Below are 14,679 nucleotides of genomic sequence, written 5' to 3' on the forward strand. Positions count from 1 at the left end.
GAACAAAGTAACTAGTCATGGAAGTCAAACAGAAAGTGTGTGATAGGAGTCCCAAAAGATGCAGCTGAAAAAGTACTGCTTTTCTCTCTTCCTGTAGCATATCTTTGTGAACTGAGAACAAGCAAGAGCAAACAGACCATGGAGACACCTGAAAAAACATTTAGGAAAAATTAAGAGAGAACTGGAAGACAAAATGTGACATCTACATGACCTGCTGGACAAATTCATAGGCTATGCACTCCAAAGACAAGACACAAGGTTTAAGAATGTAAACTTACCAACACATTTAATTTATGTTCATTTCTGAATTTTTCAGCAAATTTCCATACTTCCTTGGGATTAGATATATCCACAATATGCAAGAAGATATTCTAAAAGAAAAGAAACTAAGTTACAAATAACACGGACAGTGAAGAGACCCTTTTCACAGCTTACGCTTGTCTAGGTGAAAAGGTATTTAAGCAGCATGAAAAAAATATTGCCTCCAGGACATAACTAAAAGAGTTTAACATGCACAGCTGGGAAATATAAATCTAGTCCTTGAAACATGCTTAGTCACTTGATTCAACTGCTTCTGAGACACAGCTTTTTAATGCCAAAGTTATTAAGAGAGAGCCTTACTTAGATAAGTATGTGACAGACAGTCAGGCACAGCAGAGAACTAGGAAAATACTGCAAAGCTTGCAAAACTTCAGTTTAAACAATTCATACAGCAGCTTCCTCTTTGGCTGAAAGGAACTTTCCAAAGAAATGTTCAAGGTCACAGCATTAGAGAATAATTTAACTTAGAAGGGACCTCTGGAGGCTGCTTGGCAAATGCGGAGATTCAACAGCCTGCCTGAGTCCCCTGTTCAAGTGCTTGATCACCCCCCTGGTAAAAGTTTTTTCCTACTATCTACTCAGAATTTTTTCCCCTGTTCTAATCTGTGTTGGCTGCCTCTGGTCCTTTCACTGCAGACCTCCAGGAGAAGCCTAGTACTGTCTTCCCTACACACTCCCATCACATGCCTGTATGTTCCAGACAGTTTTCCACCCACCTTGTCATCCACCAGTTCAAACTGCATCTCTCCAAAATGGCTACAAGGATAGCATGTAAAAAGCCTCGTCAAACCTAAGCAGAGCACTGCTTCCTTCTTGTCCATAGGCAGAGCTATCTCACCAAAGGCAGCAATCAGGACAGTCAGTCCAGGTTTGCCCTTGAAAAATTCACACTATGTTTTCTCAATCACCTTCCTGTCTTTCATGGCTCTCATGAGGATTTGCTCTGTAGTTTTCCTGGGGAGTAAGGTGAGGCTGACCAGCTTGTAGTCCCCCAAATCCTGCTTGCCTTTTTTGAAAATGAGTGGTTTGTCTTTTACCAGTTAAGAGAAAGCACTTCCCTAGGAAAAGCCCCTCAAAGCGAGATCAACCAGCTTTTCCACAGCCTTTTGCTACCAAACAGGTCCATAAAAAACAAAACAAAAATCCTCTCTCCTAAACCCAAATATTGTAATTCTACTTCTCATCCTTCTTGTCTATCTTGATCTTAAGTTCCACAATCTCATGACCACTTCCACCAAGGCAGCTGTTCAAGACTGCTACTAATAGCAAGTCCAGCAGAGATCACCTCTAGCTGGCTTGTCCAACACTCATATCAAAAAAATCATCCTTGATGTTCTCCAGAAATTTCCTGGGTTGTCTGCACCCTGATGTGCTGCCAGCAGGTGTAAGGGTGTTCAAGTGCTCCATGAATACCAGGACCTGTTACCATGGGGTTTCCTCAGACCTCTAAGAAGACTCCATCTATTTCATCAGGCAGTCTGTAGCAGACACCCAGCATGATGTCACCCCATTGGTATGACCTCTGTGCCTTACCCAAAAGCTCTTAACTGAGCCATTACCCATTTCAAAGCAAAGCTTCATGAATTCAAGCCACTACTTTGCAGAGAGCACTCCCCTTTCTTGACTTTCCATGTTGTGTTTCTAAAAGGGTGTTGTGGTTTAACCCCAGACAGCAGCCAAGTACAACACAGCCACTCCCATACCAGCAGGACTGGGAGAGAATCAGAAGGGTAAAAGCTAGAAAACTCATGGGTTGAGGTAAAGACAGTTAAATAGGGAAAGCAAAAGAAACACATGCAAACAAAGCAAAACAAGCCTATGGCCGTTCCACCCTGAGAATGCCCGATCACATCTATCTTGGAAGCTAAGCAGGGTTGGGCCTAGTTAGTACTTGGATGGGGGACTGCCTGGGAATACCAGGTGCTGTAGGCTTTTTAAAAGGAACTAATTTCCTGCTTCCCAAGGGCAGGCAGGTGTTCAGCCATGTCCAGGAGAGCAGGGCCACATCACATGTAATGGTTACTTGGGAAGACAAAATGCCATCACTCCAAACATCCCCCTTTCCTCCTTCTTTCTCCCACTTCATAAACTGAGCATGATGTCATATGGTCTGGCATATCCCTTTGGTCAGTTTCTCAACCTGTCCCAACTGTGTCTCCTCCCAGCCTCCTAAGCACTCTTAACTTTCTTGCCAGGATGGCAATATGAAAAGCAGAAAAGGCCTTGGCTCTGTGTAAGCAGTGCTCAGCAGTAACAAAAACATCCCTGTATTAGCAACCCTGTCTTCAGCACAGATCCAAAACACAGCCCCATACTAGCCACTGTGAAGAAAATTAACTCTATCCTAGCCAAAAGCAGCACAAAGGGCAAGGGAATACATCTACTCCAGCACTCTAGTAATGCCAACCATTTCTCTCTAATCCCAGTGAGAACACAGCTCTGCAATCACGCATGGATTCCTGCACTTCCTACACTATGTGTATTCACGTACAGCCATCTGAAGTGGGCTCCCAGTCATGCTGCTTTCACGTGAAAACTGTGAGAGCTTCCTCTGTTTTGCTGTCCCCTAGACATTTACTCACTGTCCCTGTGACTATTACTCTTCAGGGTTTGGTCACTATAACCTAATGAAACCAGTTTAAAGCCCTCCTCACTAGCTTAGCAAACCTGCTGGTAAAGACACTCTTGCTCCAATTTGTCACTGCTGCTCAGTAATGCTCACTTTTCAGAGGTCAAAGAGGTCATAAAGGCCACAGACAAAGTGACAAAGGCCAAAGTGACACCGAATGCACATTCAAGTGTTGACCTGCAGGGTATATATGCTCCTACTTAAGCCCTTCCCTTTCACTGTAAGGATTTAGGAGACCACTGCTTGGGCCCCCATGCCCTTGACTCTCTGTAAGCACTCTTGATGAACTCCAGGTCACCTCTCACAATGTCAGGGGTGCCCATGTTGTTGGGCAACAGGAGGTATCGGTCCTAGGTCCTGACCAAACTCAACATACTCTCCACAATACTTCAGATCTGAGTCCCCAGCAAGCGACAAACCTCTCAAGACATCAAGACTGCAGAAGGGTGTCTCCATCCCCCATAGGAAGGAGCCTTCAGCCATTATCACCCACCACTTCCTCCCACTGTCAACAACTGTTCAGGATCATGTGTCTCTAACACCTCCCCTGACACAGCCTGTTCTTCCTCATCTGTTACCATGGCACTATACTTATCCTATAAATGCACATCTGCAGGCAGAGAACAAGCCTGCCTTCTGTTGCCAGCACTCACAAGCTTCCATTCCTCCCCATCTTAGGAGTCTCTATCCTCTGCTTACTCAAGCACAGCTTCTAGCCATCCTTCCTTCCACGCCATGTGCTCTTCAGCTCTCTGCAAAAACCTTGTCAATCTCCTGTTTCTGTTCCCTGTGGCTAAGCAGCCTGCTCATCTCCTGCTGTTGCTTCACCTGGCAGCCCAGCACCCTGGTGACAGCAGAGTTCAACAGATGAAGCCACCATCATGCACTGCCCCAGGCTCAGGGAAAATACCAGTCACTCCCTGCAACCCAACATCTGCCAGATTATTCCTCCGGAGCTCTGTCTGGGCCAGTCTGCCATGTGCCAAGCACAGCTGCTCCAACCTGAGCGGGAGAGTGCGCTTCCAGGTCCATCACTGCACTCACTTCAGCTGTCTCAGAGTATCAGGTGCCTTTTGCATCTCCTTCCATGCTAACTGCTGCATAAGACACTAAGTCCTTGTTAGTCATCCCACGTCACAACACTCTTGCAATGTTTAGCAGTACTAAGGCCAAGAATGGGAATGCAATATGCAATAGAATTTAAAAAAAAAAATAAATAAAAAAAGCTTGACATATTGACATAGAGCAAAGTTATAATTTTCTAAACCACTAAAGCTAGAAATAATGTTTTCCTAAAAAACCTTTTGGTTTTTGCTATAGGCAATTTATTTTCCTTTTTACAGAGTTTTGTTCTACATAGTACAAGCACAGTGGCATTTATCTGCATACAAAGGCATGTCAACTCCTACTCTTCTCCTAGATAGCACTTAGTCTCAAAGACACATCACAGGCAGTCTTATGACGTATCCCAGGGAAAGCTGTTTTAAAAAAATTATGCAGAGGATATGTTCTCATGCAAAACAACAAATAATCATTAAAAGGCCTCCTCTCTTTCCAAGTTTTTTCTTTAAATACTCATTATACAAGCAAATGAGATAAGTGAAGAAGCTGAAAAAAATTATATGGCTTTATTCCCTGCCTATAATTCTGCTTCCCTGAAGATAAAAAGCACATGACTCTCTCTGGCCACTGGATTTCTTCAGCTCTTCAGCTGAGTTAGGGTCAGAATTTTCTCATTGTAATAAGGTGCTCTAGGATGACCCTGCTTGATAAGGGAGATTGCACCGGATGACTCACTGTAGGCCCTTCCAACCTTATTCATTCTGTGAATCATTCTGGACCAAAAACTTGACACTGCTCTACTGTTTTGAGCTGGATACCTCTCTAAAAGCTTTCTACTTTTAAAGCTACTACTGTTATCTACTGGTTTTTTGGGCAGATGCTCAATATTACAAGGGATTTCAGAGACTGAAAAAGATCTAATTCAATTCTTATCTGCTGAAGACTGTCACACTGACTCAGGAAAAGAGTACACACACCTGTTCCCTATAAAAGTCCTTAGTGGTAGAAAAGCCATTTTCAAAGTGAAACCTAATCTCCATGACTAGATCTACTTCAACAAATTAGGAGAACTTTCCAGTTCCCAGGTCTAGGTACAGGAGCCTGGAAAGTAACTGCATTTCAGCACTGAACTCAGGTATGTGTTGCAGAAAATGGAAAAAATCTTTGGTTATATACTTCATTATAAATGAAGCTTTGTTATATACTATAACAGGATCTCCATCCAAATTATCAGGAAGAGCAAGTTCAGTCTGGATACAGCTTGTCAAGTTGTAGATGAAGCATTATATTATCGCAATGGATTGCTTCTGAATGAGTACTTATAAAGAAGGATGTTCTTGGAAACTCCTTATTAAAATGCTCTTCCCACTGCAGTCACGTGTCCCACAGGGCCTCTTGTACAGCTCATCTAACACTTCACTGAAAGCTGCTCTCTATACAAGTGCCCTATCCCCAGGGTCACAAACAAGTCCTGCAGTGCCCTTGTAATCTTTCATGACTATAGAAACTACAGATTTCCAGCCTACCAAAGAGTGGGAATGCAGTAATTATGCTGCCTTTAAAGGAAGAACATTATTTACCTAAAGTTTTGTTTCACCAGATGACAGAAAACAGAACATGAAGGAACTTTCAGAGGTCAAACTCACCTCTTTTCCCAGGCTGACTGCAGTAAGCAAGGGAGGTAGTACAGATAATCACCAGTCTGACTACAGCCATGGGATTACACAGCTATAGACAGCTGGGAAGTATTTATTTCTACATAATGACTGATCTAATTCACCTCCATTAAAGAACTGAAGTGTAATGCTGGTTGTGTCACACTAGGGAGCTGAAATCTAAGAGCAGAAATTTAGTCAATATGACATCTCTAACCATAAAATATCTTCAGAATTTTTGATCCACATTAAAAACTATTACTGGAATCAAAATACTGTGTACAAGAGCCAAGACATTATTTTAAATGAAGATGGGTCTCCATCCAAGTGCTGTGGATTAACCCTGGTAGGTAGTTCAGCCCCATGTCATCACTTATTCACTCACTCCTCTCCCAGTGGAAAGGGGAAGACAATCATAAAGGCAAAAAAGACAATACTTGTGGGCTGAGATAAAGACAGATTAATAAGTCAAGCAGAATTGTGTGTGCAAACAATGCAAAATAAGGAATTCATCCACTACTCCCCATTGTCAGGTAGGCATTTAGCAATCCCCAGGAAAGCAGGACTTCTTCCAGTGCAGCAGTGATCTAGGAAACACTGTAACTGTGAATGTGCCCCTTTACTCCTTCTTCACCCCAGCTTTTCCTGATGATCTCTTTGGTCAGATGGAGTCAGCTGTCCTAGTGTTCCCCCTCCCACCTTCTTGTGCACCCCCAGCTTGCTCGTGGTGGAGCGGATTGAGAACCAGAAAAGGCTTTGATGCTGTGTGACGCCTCAGCAATAACTAAAACATGGGCTGTCAACGCTGGTTTGGTCACAAATCCAAAACACAGCACCATAAGAGCTGCTATAAAGAAAATTAACTCTATCCCAGCCAAAACCAAAAGCTTCTCCATAATCACATTCCATCACTTCTCCATAATCACATTCCTGAATAATTAACAAAAACAACAGTGACAGCTACAGGGGTGTACTGTAGAATGACATATACAGAAAAAAAGAAAAGAATATGTAACAAAAGGAAGGAGGTAAGGAAGAGGTATTATAAGAAAATGCGATGGAAAGGCATGTAGAGCATGGAACTAGGACCACACACGGGACTTAACAGAGCAGCCAACCTTAGCAAATCAAGGGCATGTTATTCAGACACATAAAACCTTCAGATCCAATGCCATAGACACATAAATGTTGTTGCAAGTGTTGCAATACATTAACTTTTAAAAGCCTCAGCCACATAGTTAGGAATAGTAAGTAGGACATCACAAAACATATCAACAACAAACATTAAATAAAAAAGCATGCTGCTGGTTATGTTATTTATCACAGAAAACACATTCTAATGAAATGAAATCACTTCAAACTATATGAATGATAAACTACGAGATGTTTCCACATCCGTATGAAAACACTATTAAAAACACGAGTAAAATGTCAAAACAGTATCTCAAGGTCTTTATATTAGGTCTTTAATATTAACAATTTTTCTAAGACTAAACAAGAGACTGAAAGGTAACTCACCTGATTGCCCGTTTCTGTCACTATTTCTTCTTGGGCAACCTGGGCCCGTTCTTTATTTCGGCAAACCAGGTGAACCGTGCCACCTGGTGGATTGAGACAAGAAACACATTTGATACTTAATTACTAACTGCATTTGGGGGGAGACATCAGCATTTTAATTGGGGAGATTTCTGCTTTACTCTGGTCTCTATGAAGGCAGACAAGGCGAAAAAAGTATCATGCTGTAACAGGGTCCTCACACAAGGCTGAATGTATGGAAAAGACCACTGCACTCTAAGTACTGTCTGCTCAAACCTTTTTCTGTCAGGTCTGTGCATCATATTTAGTGGAAGAAATACCAGAGCCATACTGCAGATTGAACCTAAGGCACCTGTATAATAAACGCTTCTTTTGATACATGACTTAAAAAGTTCAGTAAAGGGTTTGAACAACACAAGTGACCAGAATTGCTCTGTGAAAAGGAAAGAAAAATGCCAGGTATCAGAATTCTTCTCAGCAACGGAGATATGACAAGGACTATGGCCTCAAATTGCAGTTTAGGAGGCTCAGGTCATCTATTAAGGAAAATAATTTTCATTAGTTTTCTTCTAAAGAGATCAGGCTGTCCCAAGAGGATGCATAACTTGCATCCTTGCAGGTTTCAGGCAGTGAGACAAAGCAGTGACTGGTTTGATCTAGTATTGGCAACAGTTGCTTCAAGCTGGACAAGGTAACCTCTACAGGTCTCTTCCAACCAACTTTTCATTGCAAGGAATACGAAGGGCAAGGCTCTTCCCAGAGCCCTGGATACTTGCCATGATTTCATCACTTAGCCACATTAAAGAAAGCCTTCAAAAAGAGGACTAAAGTAGGCATAATTTTTTTTTATTTTTATGCCTTGTATTCTCTGAACATTAAAAGTCATGCGTCACTCTCAGTCACAGGAATATCTGTACTCTTAACTTTTACCTATTTTAAAAGGTCTCTTAGGGATTGCTAACAGTTCACCACTAGGAAGCTCAAGGAATGCAATTCCCAAAGGACGCATAATAGAAACAACAGTGCCCAGAATCCAAATGCAAAACACCAAAACTCACTCTTCACAGCCCAGTCTGGGGGCTGATAATGAGATTTTCTGTTTATGAGAGAGGTTTTTCCCCTGAGCACCACAATAGCAAGTATCCTTGGCATGCAGCGGATGGGGCCAACAAGCCTCTTCTCAAGCTTTTTAACAGTGTCTGACTCCTCCACAGCACTTCCAGAGCTGTCTGGGTTACTTTTACCAAGTGCACAATCACAGACAGCAGTAGAAGACTCCTGAATTTGGGAAAACAATACAAATGACACTAACCAATGTTTAATACAGTTAATCTTCATTTTGTATAACACAAACGCCATCCACGGAAGGGATCGTGCACGGACAGGCACTGAATATGAACAGATCAGAATGAAAGACAGTCTTTGATGCAGGAAAAACAGATTTCATGAGTGAGAAAAAAGCCAATCAGAAGGGGTAGTGTCCAAGGCTCATTTCTTTGGCCATTCTCACAGCGACTGCAGAGTTCATTGCAAAGGAGGGCTCCAATTACAGACCTTAAGGCAGTTAAAAATATGCATCTGCAGATGTTTAAGAAGCTCTTCCCAAAACTCAAAGGCCAGTACAAGTAATGTGTGCAGGTACAAATTAAACACATGGAAGAAGCAGCTAGCCTTCAAGCTGATCAGGAACATTCTCAGAGTCTACAGTAGAAAAACATTCCACAGAAAGAGAAGCATTTTTAAGGTCTTTGAATATAAACTTTTTTGTTGCCTTAGAGGACAGAGGGAAAGTTTTGGTGTGACTCATGGGCTAGACATTTGAATACATTTTCCACAGTAAAGATAAAATTACTTGAACTTAACAAATGGGAATTGCGAGAGTAATTGGGAGAAGACTGTATCAAGCCAGAAGTGCAGTTCACAAGACACAGAGGAAAGCCCAAATGTGCATACCCATAAGACATCAATTCAGAGAAAAGCTGAACTCAAACTACAGAAATTGGCATCAAGATCATTATTAGTTAGAAAGGTCTGAGTGCTTGAAGGTAAAGCCAACATAGCTTGATTATTCTCTTGCTAAGTCTGAAATCCTTATTATCTTCTCACGGTGTACTTTAAGAGATTCAACTAGAAGCCAGGGCCCTAACAGTTGACATTGAGTCTCAAAGTGACACGTTTGAGAATAGGATCAGGAAGGCATTTTAATTTCATATGAAACAGCAATGCCCATAAAATGCATCACACACGCAGTCTGAGCCCAAGGTCATTCTGCTAAACACGGTGACCAAATCCCATGCAGATCCAGCCAGCCCTCCAGCTTGCAAAACCTGGCAGGCATATCCATTTGTGAGCAAAACAGTCACCAGACAAAGCAATACTTACACAAAGCTGTTATGTACAACAGCAGTACTGGGAACCTGATATCAATCACATGCTGGCGCTGATGGAGATCTTTAACCCAAAGACTCCTTGATGCTAGTAGTTCTGAATTAGTTTAATTTAACTGAGTCGCACTTTCCTTTGCAAGATAGTTATGAAACTTAAGCGCACAAGAAGAGAGCAAAGAGCTACAAGCTCCTCCTTTTTATTCTACGTGCCAAAACTCCTATCACTCTTGCACAACAGGAATTATTTTGTCAACTCTGTAAGGGATTATGTTTATCCTTCAACAGCAGTTAGGTCCAGTTCATACGACCTCCTTGATTATAGAGAGCCACATAAAAAAATAATTACATGTAATCAGCCAAAAGGCACAAATCCAAGGTATTATCATTAAGATCAAGTACAACTACATTGCTTCTTCTATACTCTCCCTTCTCAGCTTTGCAAACCTAATCGTTTTCTTTCATCATATGATAAATTCACAAATTCTTCAAAATAGTTCAAGTTCAGCCAGGCTGCTACTTGTACTGAATCAGCTTTAAAAAGACCGTGATCTGTCACCAATATCCTTAGATGCCACTGTAACACAGATAGTTTTGGTAAACATGCACTTGAAAAACACTGTGCAGATCTTCTCCACTTATTTGGTTTCATTATGCCAGTTTTCACAGCACCAATTGTACTTAAACCTGTAACCCACAATAAGAGCCCAGTGGAATGATCCCTCATCCCACGGATTTGTGTGTGTTTATGCTGGAAGGCCAAACCCGCTTCCTTCCATGTTATCTGTATCAGCTCCTCAGAGTTCCGTGGCATCCTAGCTCACCTCTCCTCGCTATCTCCTTGGCTGTGGCCTTGCCGATGCCACTGTTTGAACCGGTGACCAGGAAGGATCTCCCACGCACGTCCACCTCCACATCAGCTGGATTGAAGTGCTTGGAAGCAGACTCGTAGCCGCCCCTGAATAAAGCATGATACACCTGTGAGAAACTGGAAGAGAGCCCTTCTAAAAAAAAACAAACCACAGGGGGGAATTGAAAAGCACTTTTCTCTCACAGCTCAGCTGAATGCCCTCTCTCACCCTGTTACTCTCTGTAGTCATGGGACAGGCCACAAACAGTGCAATCAGTGATGTATCACAGAATCAAGGTTGGAAAAGACCTTTAAGATCATCAAGTCCAACCATCAACCCCAGCATCACCACCGCGTTCACCTCCAGCCTCCAAGCCACGTCCTCAAGTACCGTAGCCACATAACTTTTAAACACTTCCAGGGGCAGTGCCTCCATCACTTCCCTGGGCAGCCCGTGCCAGTGCTTTACGACTCCGTCCATGAAAGCAGCAGCTCGTGGCTTTTGCCCGTCACAAGCCACTCAGCCCCGACTCGGACGGCCGGGAGGGGGCCTGGCCGCAGCCCCGGGGAGCGGTGGGGTGGGGTGGGGTGGGGTGGGCCGAGCAGCTCCTCCAGATAGGGGCGGAAATCTTCTCGGCTTGGCGGGGTGGGGAGCGGTCGACTGAAAACACAAAATAAGCGCCGACTGGAGGTGGATGAACTCCCGCGGGCAGGGAGGAACGCCCGCCCCACGCCGCGCTCGCCACCCGTACCTCGTGTACTCCCGCAGCCCCTTCACGAACCACGCGGTGTTGCGGTACCAGGACATGGCGCTGCTGCCTCCGCCACAGCGGTGCCGGCTCCGCCTCTGCCCTTACATAAGGTCAGCCCTGCCCGCGTTAGGTAAGGGCCGAGGGGCGGCCCCGCCCGGCCGTCCCCGCCGCTACGGACTGGCCGCTCTGAGGGAGAGTGCGAGGGCGGACAGCAAGTGTGTCAGTAGGGGAAAGCTGTGCCACCTTGCTCCTCAGCAGCAGTTTGTGGATTGTTTCTGCTTATCTCTTCTGGTTTTTCCCCCTTCTTCTTTAGGCATCAAGGACAGCCGCAGCGAGCCCCTGCCCCGCTGGAGATGACTCTGCGTGGTGAAGGTGGTGGCAGAGGAAGGATGGAGAGTTTCCCAGGGCACCTGCTCGGGACAGATGCTGCTGCCAACTAATACAGTGCTGCAAATGGAGTGTTGTGTTTTGGGAATGGAGAGCAGAGTTTCCGGATGTGGGCCTGCACCCTCTGCTCTGGAAAGCTGTCAAAGGGATGCTCTCACAGAAACATAACCATGTTGTGCCACACCCAGTAGCATTTTGTATAACAAATCCGTTAAATATCCAGGTCCTACTAATGGAGTAAAGTATACCAGTAAGGAAAGGGTACACGAATGACTGCTGCAGTAGGGGAAGTGAAATTCAAAATGTGTTTTCAGTTCCTGTGGTATGTGCTTTGGAGCAATGAAGCCCAAGAGAATCAACCTGGAGTTGCACATGTGGGCAGCCCATGTTAGTCATAGGGAAATTGTCATTATAGGTATAATTATGCTTTTAAGTACATGAAAGGACTATGCACTTAGAAAGTTCAGTGTGCAAGTTAGATAAGTTCACGTATTTTATGTGGTATGTGGGGTCATATGCAGAGAACTCTAAGTTTTCAAGAGCTTAAGTTGCCTGGTTTCGCTAGCAGAGATAGGAGAGAAATAGGAATATTCTGTCTTTTTTGATCCTGTATGATAGTCTCATAGGTCTTTTTCTAAATCTCTTAGTTCTGGCAAAAGCCTCATACTAAAGTCTTCCACTTTCCCAGCACATTGTGCAAGTATTAGGCTCATACAAAAGGCACTTCCCACTATCAAGTTACAACTTTTGAACTCACTGAACCCAGCACTGTCTGCTTGTTCTGTGTATTGTGTGTGAAGTAAGAGTTTTCAGAGGGTAAAGAGAGACATTTTCACAGTGATGTTTTCTTCCATGCAGAGACCATCCAGCTACATGTTGTACTTTTACATGAAATCTAAAAATACTTGTTCTTATTAAAACAGCTGAAAGACTTTATTAAAAAAACAATAGCCTGAGTCAGTTTTAACTGATCTTGTTCTTGGAAATGCCTGGGAGTTTGCGACTAAAGTATTCCTAAACAATTCATCCTGATTCTGTTGCTTGAAATGGAGACTTTGGGCCCAGTAAGGAACAGCTTGGCAATAGTGTGAGCGGTAGAACATTATTTCATATAGTGGAAAATGAATGGCAGCCTAAACTATGGACACGTGCTGTGATGTCTGTGAGTACATGGAAATAGTTCTGTGATCATCACCTACAACATGCAATTAGCAACCAAAACTGTACAGCCTAGACTGCTACGATGATTGATAATCACACTTGCTGTGAACAAAGCAGATAATAGGCTTGTGCAAGTCCCGCATACAGGCTGCGGTAATGTCCCCTCTTCCTTCTTCCTGTCCCATGCCCAGCAAGCCCTTCAGCTTCTCCCTTTCCCTCACCGCTGAGAGAAGTCTGCATGGTTACTTTCCTCAAACCCTGGCTCAGCAGGGGAAAACCCGAGAATTATGTGGATATACGTGCTCTTACAAATATCTGGGCAGAAAACTGCAGTGATGCCCCACATTTTCTTGCTACTTAGAGACAATCTTACCTTGGACTTCATAACCCTCTCTGCATCTCAGTGTGCTGTTAGGAGAACAATATTGTTCCACAGCTGCTTATGCCACAGAATTAGCTGCATTCTTTACAGGAAATATGGTTTCAGTTTGAAAAACATTAGCAAAGCCCAAACAAAACAATGGCAGCTCCTGTGAGTAAATGTAATAAACCAGGTTGTGCTTTATTCCCTTGTCATTTCTGTGTTTCCCTACTTATTTCTTAAGCCCTGAGATTGTGGCTAGTACAAGCAGAATGGGATGATGGTTCTGATGTGTTTTGTTTGTAGTCTCAGCCTATATTCTCATAAATTGGGAAGTGCATCCCTGCAGTCTTCTGATCTCTGAAAGTAAATGAAGTGTATGCAGATGCACCCAACTCCTTGCAGGCTAAACCCTTTGGACTGTAATCAGCAAGATGATGAATGGTGCAGCCCTGAGGTACGAACTAATATGAGTATGCATGACAGAAGCTGTCTATGAGTCAAGAATAGATTATGGCAGCCAGACAATGGGAGCAGCTAATAATATTTTTAGGTTAAGTAGTAATAGGCAATTACAGCATATTTGTTGTATTTGTTATATCTGTACCACTGTCATCCTGGTACAAACAGAATTTTCTCAGAGGATATTCTATAAATACTGTAATGCTACCCATACCCTTATAACAAATGCCACTTTAAGGAGATTTTGTAAATGCTCAGAAACTGTGCACTTGCCAAAGTGCAACAATCCCTGAGCACATTCAGCTGAGAGATTTCTGCTTAGAAACCCTTTCTTTTTCTTTACTGAGGGCCTAAGCTTGCACCCAGAAAGGAACTGTCACAGCACTCTGTCTGAACAGCTTAATAGAATCCATCATTAAGGTTGGAAAAGACCTCCAAGATCAAGTCCAGCTTTCACATCAGAAGGGAGCTGTTGCACGCTGTCCTAACAACTAGATGTTTCTGCTACCTCACTTCACCCCCTGTGGTGTTTGCTTTTGTGTTGTTGTTCCAGAGGCAGGAGACTGTAGTGATTGTGTAAGTGCTCTCTCCTAACCCGGCTATCATGATGATGAGGCGATATGGGGTCATGTGCAGGAGAAAGGCAAGATGTACCTTTGCAAAGAGTTGGGCGGTGCTAATGAAAGGCCTGCATCACAGTATTCTCACATGCAAAATTTCTGCCCACATCAAAAGTCTGGCTGCATATGTTGCCTTTGGTACTTAATGTTAGGTTGATGCATATAGTTAGCTGAGTTAGAATCTATCCTGGAGCTTTGGAAAGCGGGAAAGTTACATCTTCTGGTTTCTTGATTGCTACTAGCTTAGCAATAAATTCCAATAGGACACTGCTCTGAACATGATGGAATTTTTTATACAAAGACTTCTTCTCATAGATTGGCAGACAACATCTCAGATAGCTGTCACAGCCAGCTACTGATATATATGTGTAATCTGGCTCTCCCACTAGAAGTGAGGGGATCAAGAGAGCCACGAGTCTCTGGAGCTCCTGACATTTCCCTCATTTGAGTGAACAAAATGGCTGGATAATACCCTGGATAATAAACACAATGTGGTGCT

General features: G+C 43.3%; 1 protein-coding gene and 1 pseudogene across 4 annotated transcripts in view; one reads left to right on the forward strand and one right to left on the reverse strand.

The window, feature by feature from the left end:
* DHRS12 (dehydrogenase/reductase 12) overlaps window positions 1–11,377 on the reverse strand; it is a 37,622-nt gene extending 26,245 nt beyond the window's left edge. The window contains exons 1-4 of one of the 4 annotated variants that reach the window (XM_027888153.1): window positions 11,190–11,375; window positions 10,412–10,545; window positions 7,186–7,268; window positions 279–371 (exon numbers count right to left, since the gene is read on the reverse strand). In XM_027888153.1, the coding sequence (XP_027743954.1) occupies window positions 279–371; window positions 7,186–7,268; window positions 10,412–10,545; window positions 11,190–11,245 (366 nt within the window). In that variant the 5' untranslated portion in view covers window positions 11,246–11,375. Of the gene's footprint in view, window positions 1–278; window positions 372–7,185; window positions 7,269–10,411; window positions 10,546–11,189 lie in introns of all 4 variants that reach the window. The other 3 variants (XM_027888154.1, XM_027888151.1, XM_027888152.1) reach the window with 3 other exon arrangements.
* Window positions 2,136–2,253, forward strand: LOC114059571 (annotated as a pseudogene).
* Window positions 11,378–14,679: the final 3,302 nt, after the last annotated feature.

This window comes from Empidonax traillii, unplaced genomic scaffold, assembly GCF_003031625.1.
Source record: "Empidonax traillii isolate 1590-97213 ecotype Southwest subspecies unplaced genomic scaffold, ASM303162v1 scaffold232:size1090087, whole genome shotgun sequence".
Taxonomy (NCBI): Eukaryota; Metazoa; Chordata; class Aves; order Passeriformes; family Tyrannidae; genus Empidonax; species Empidonax traillii.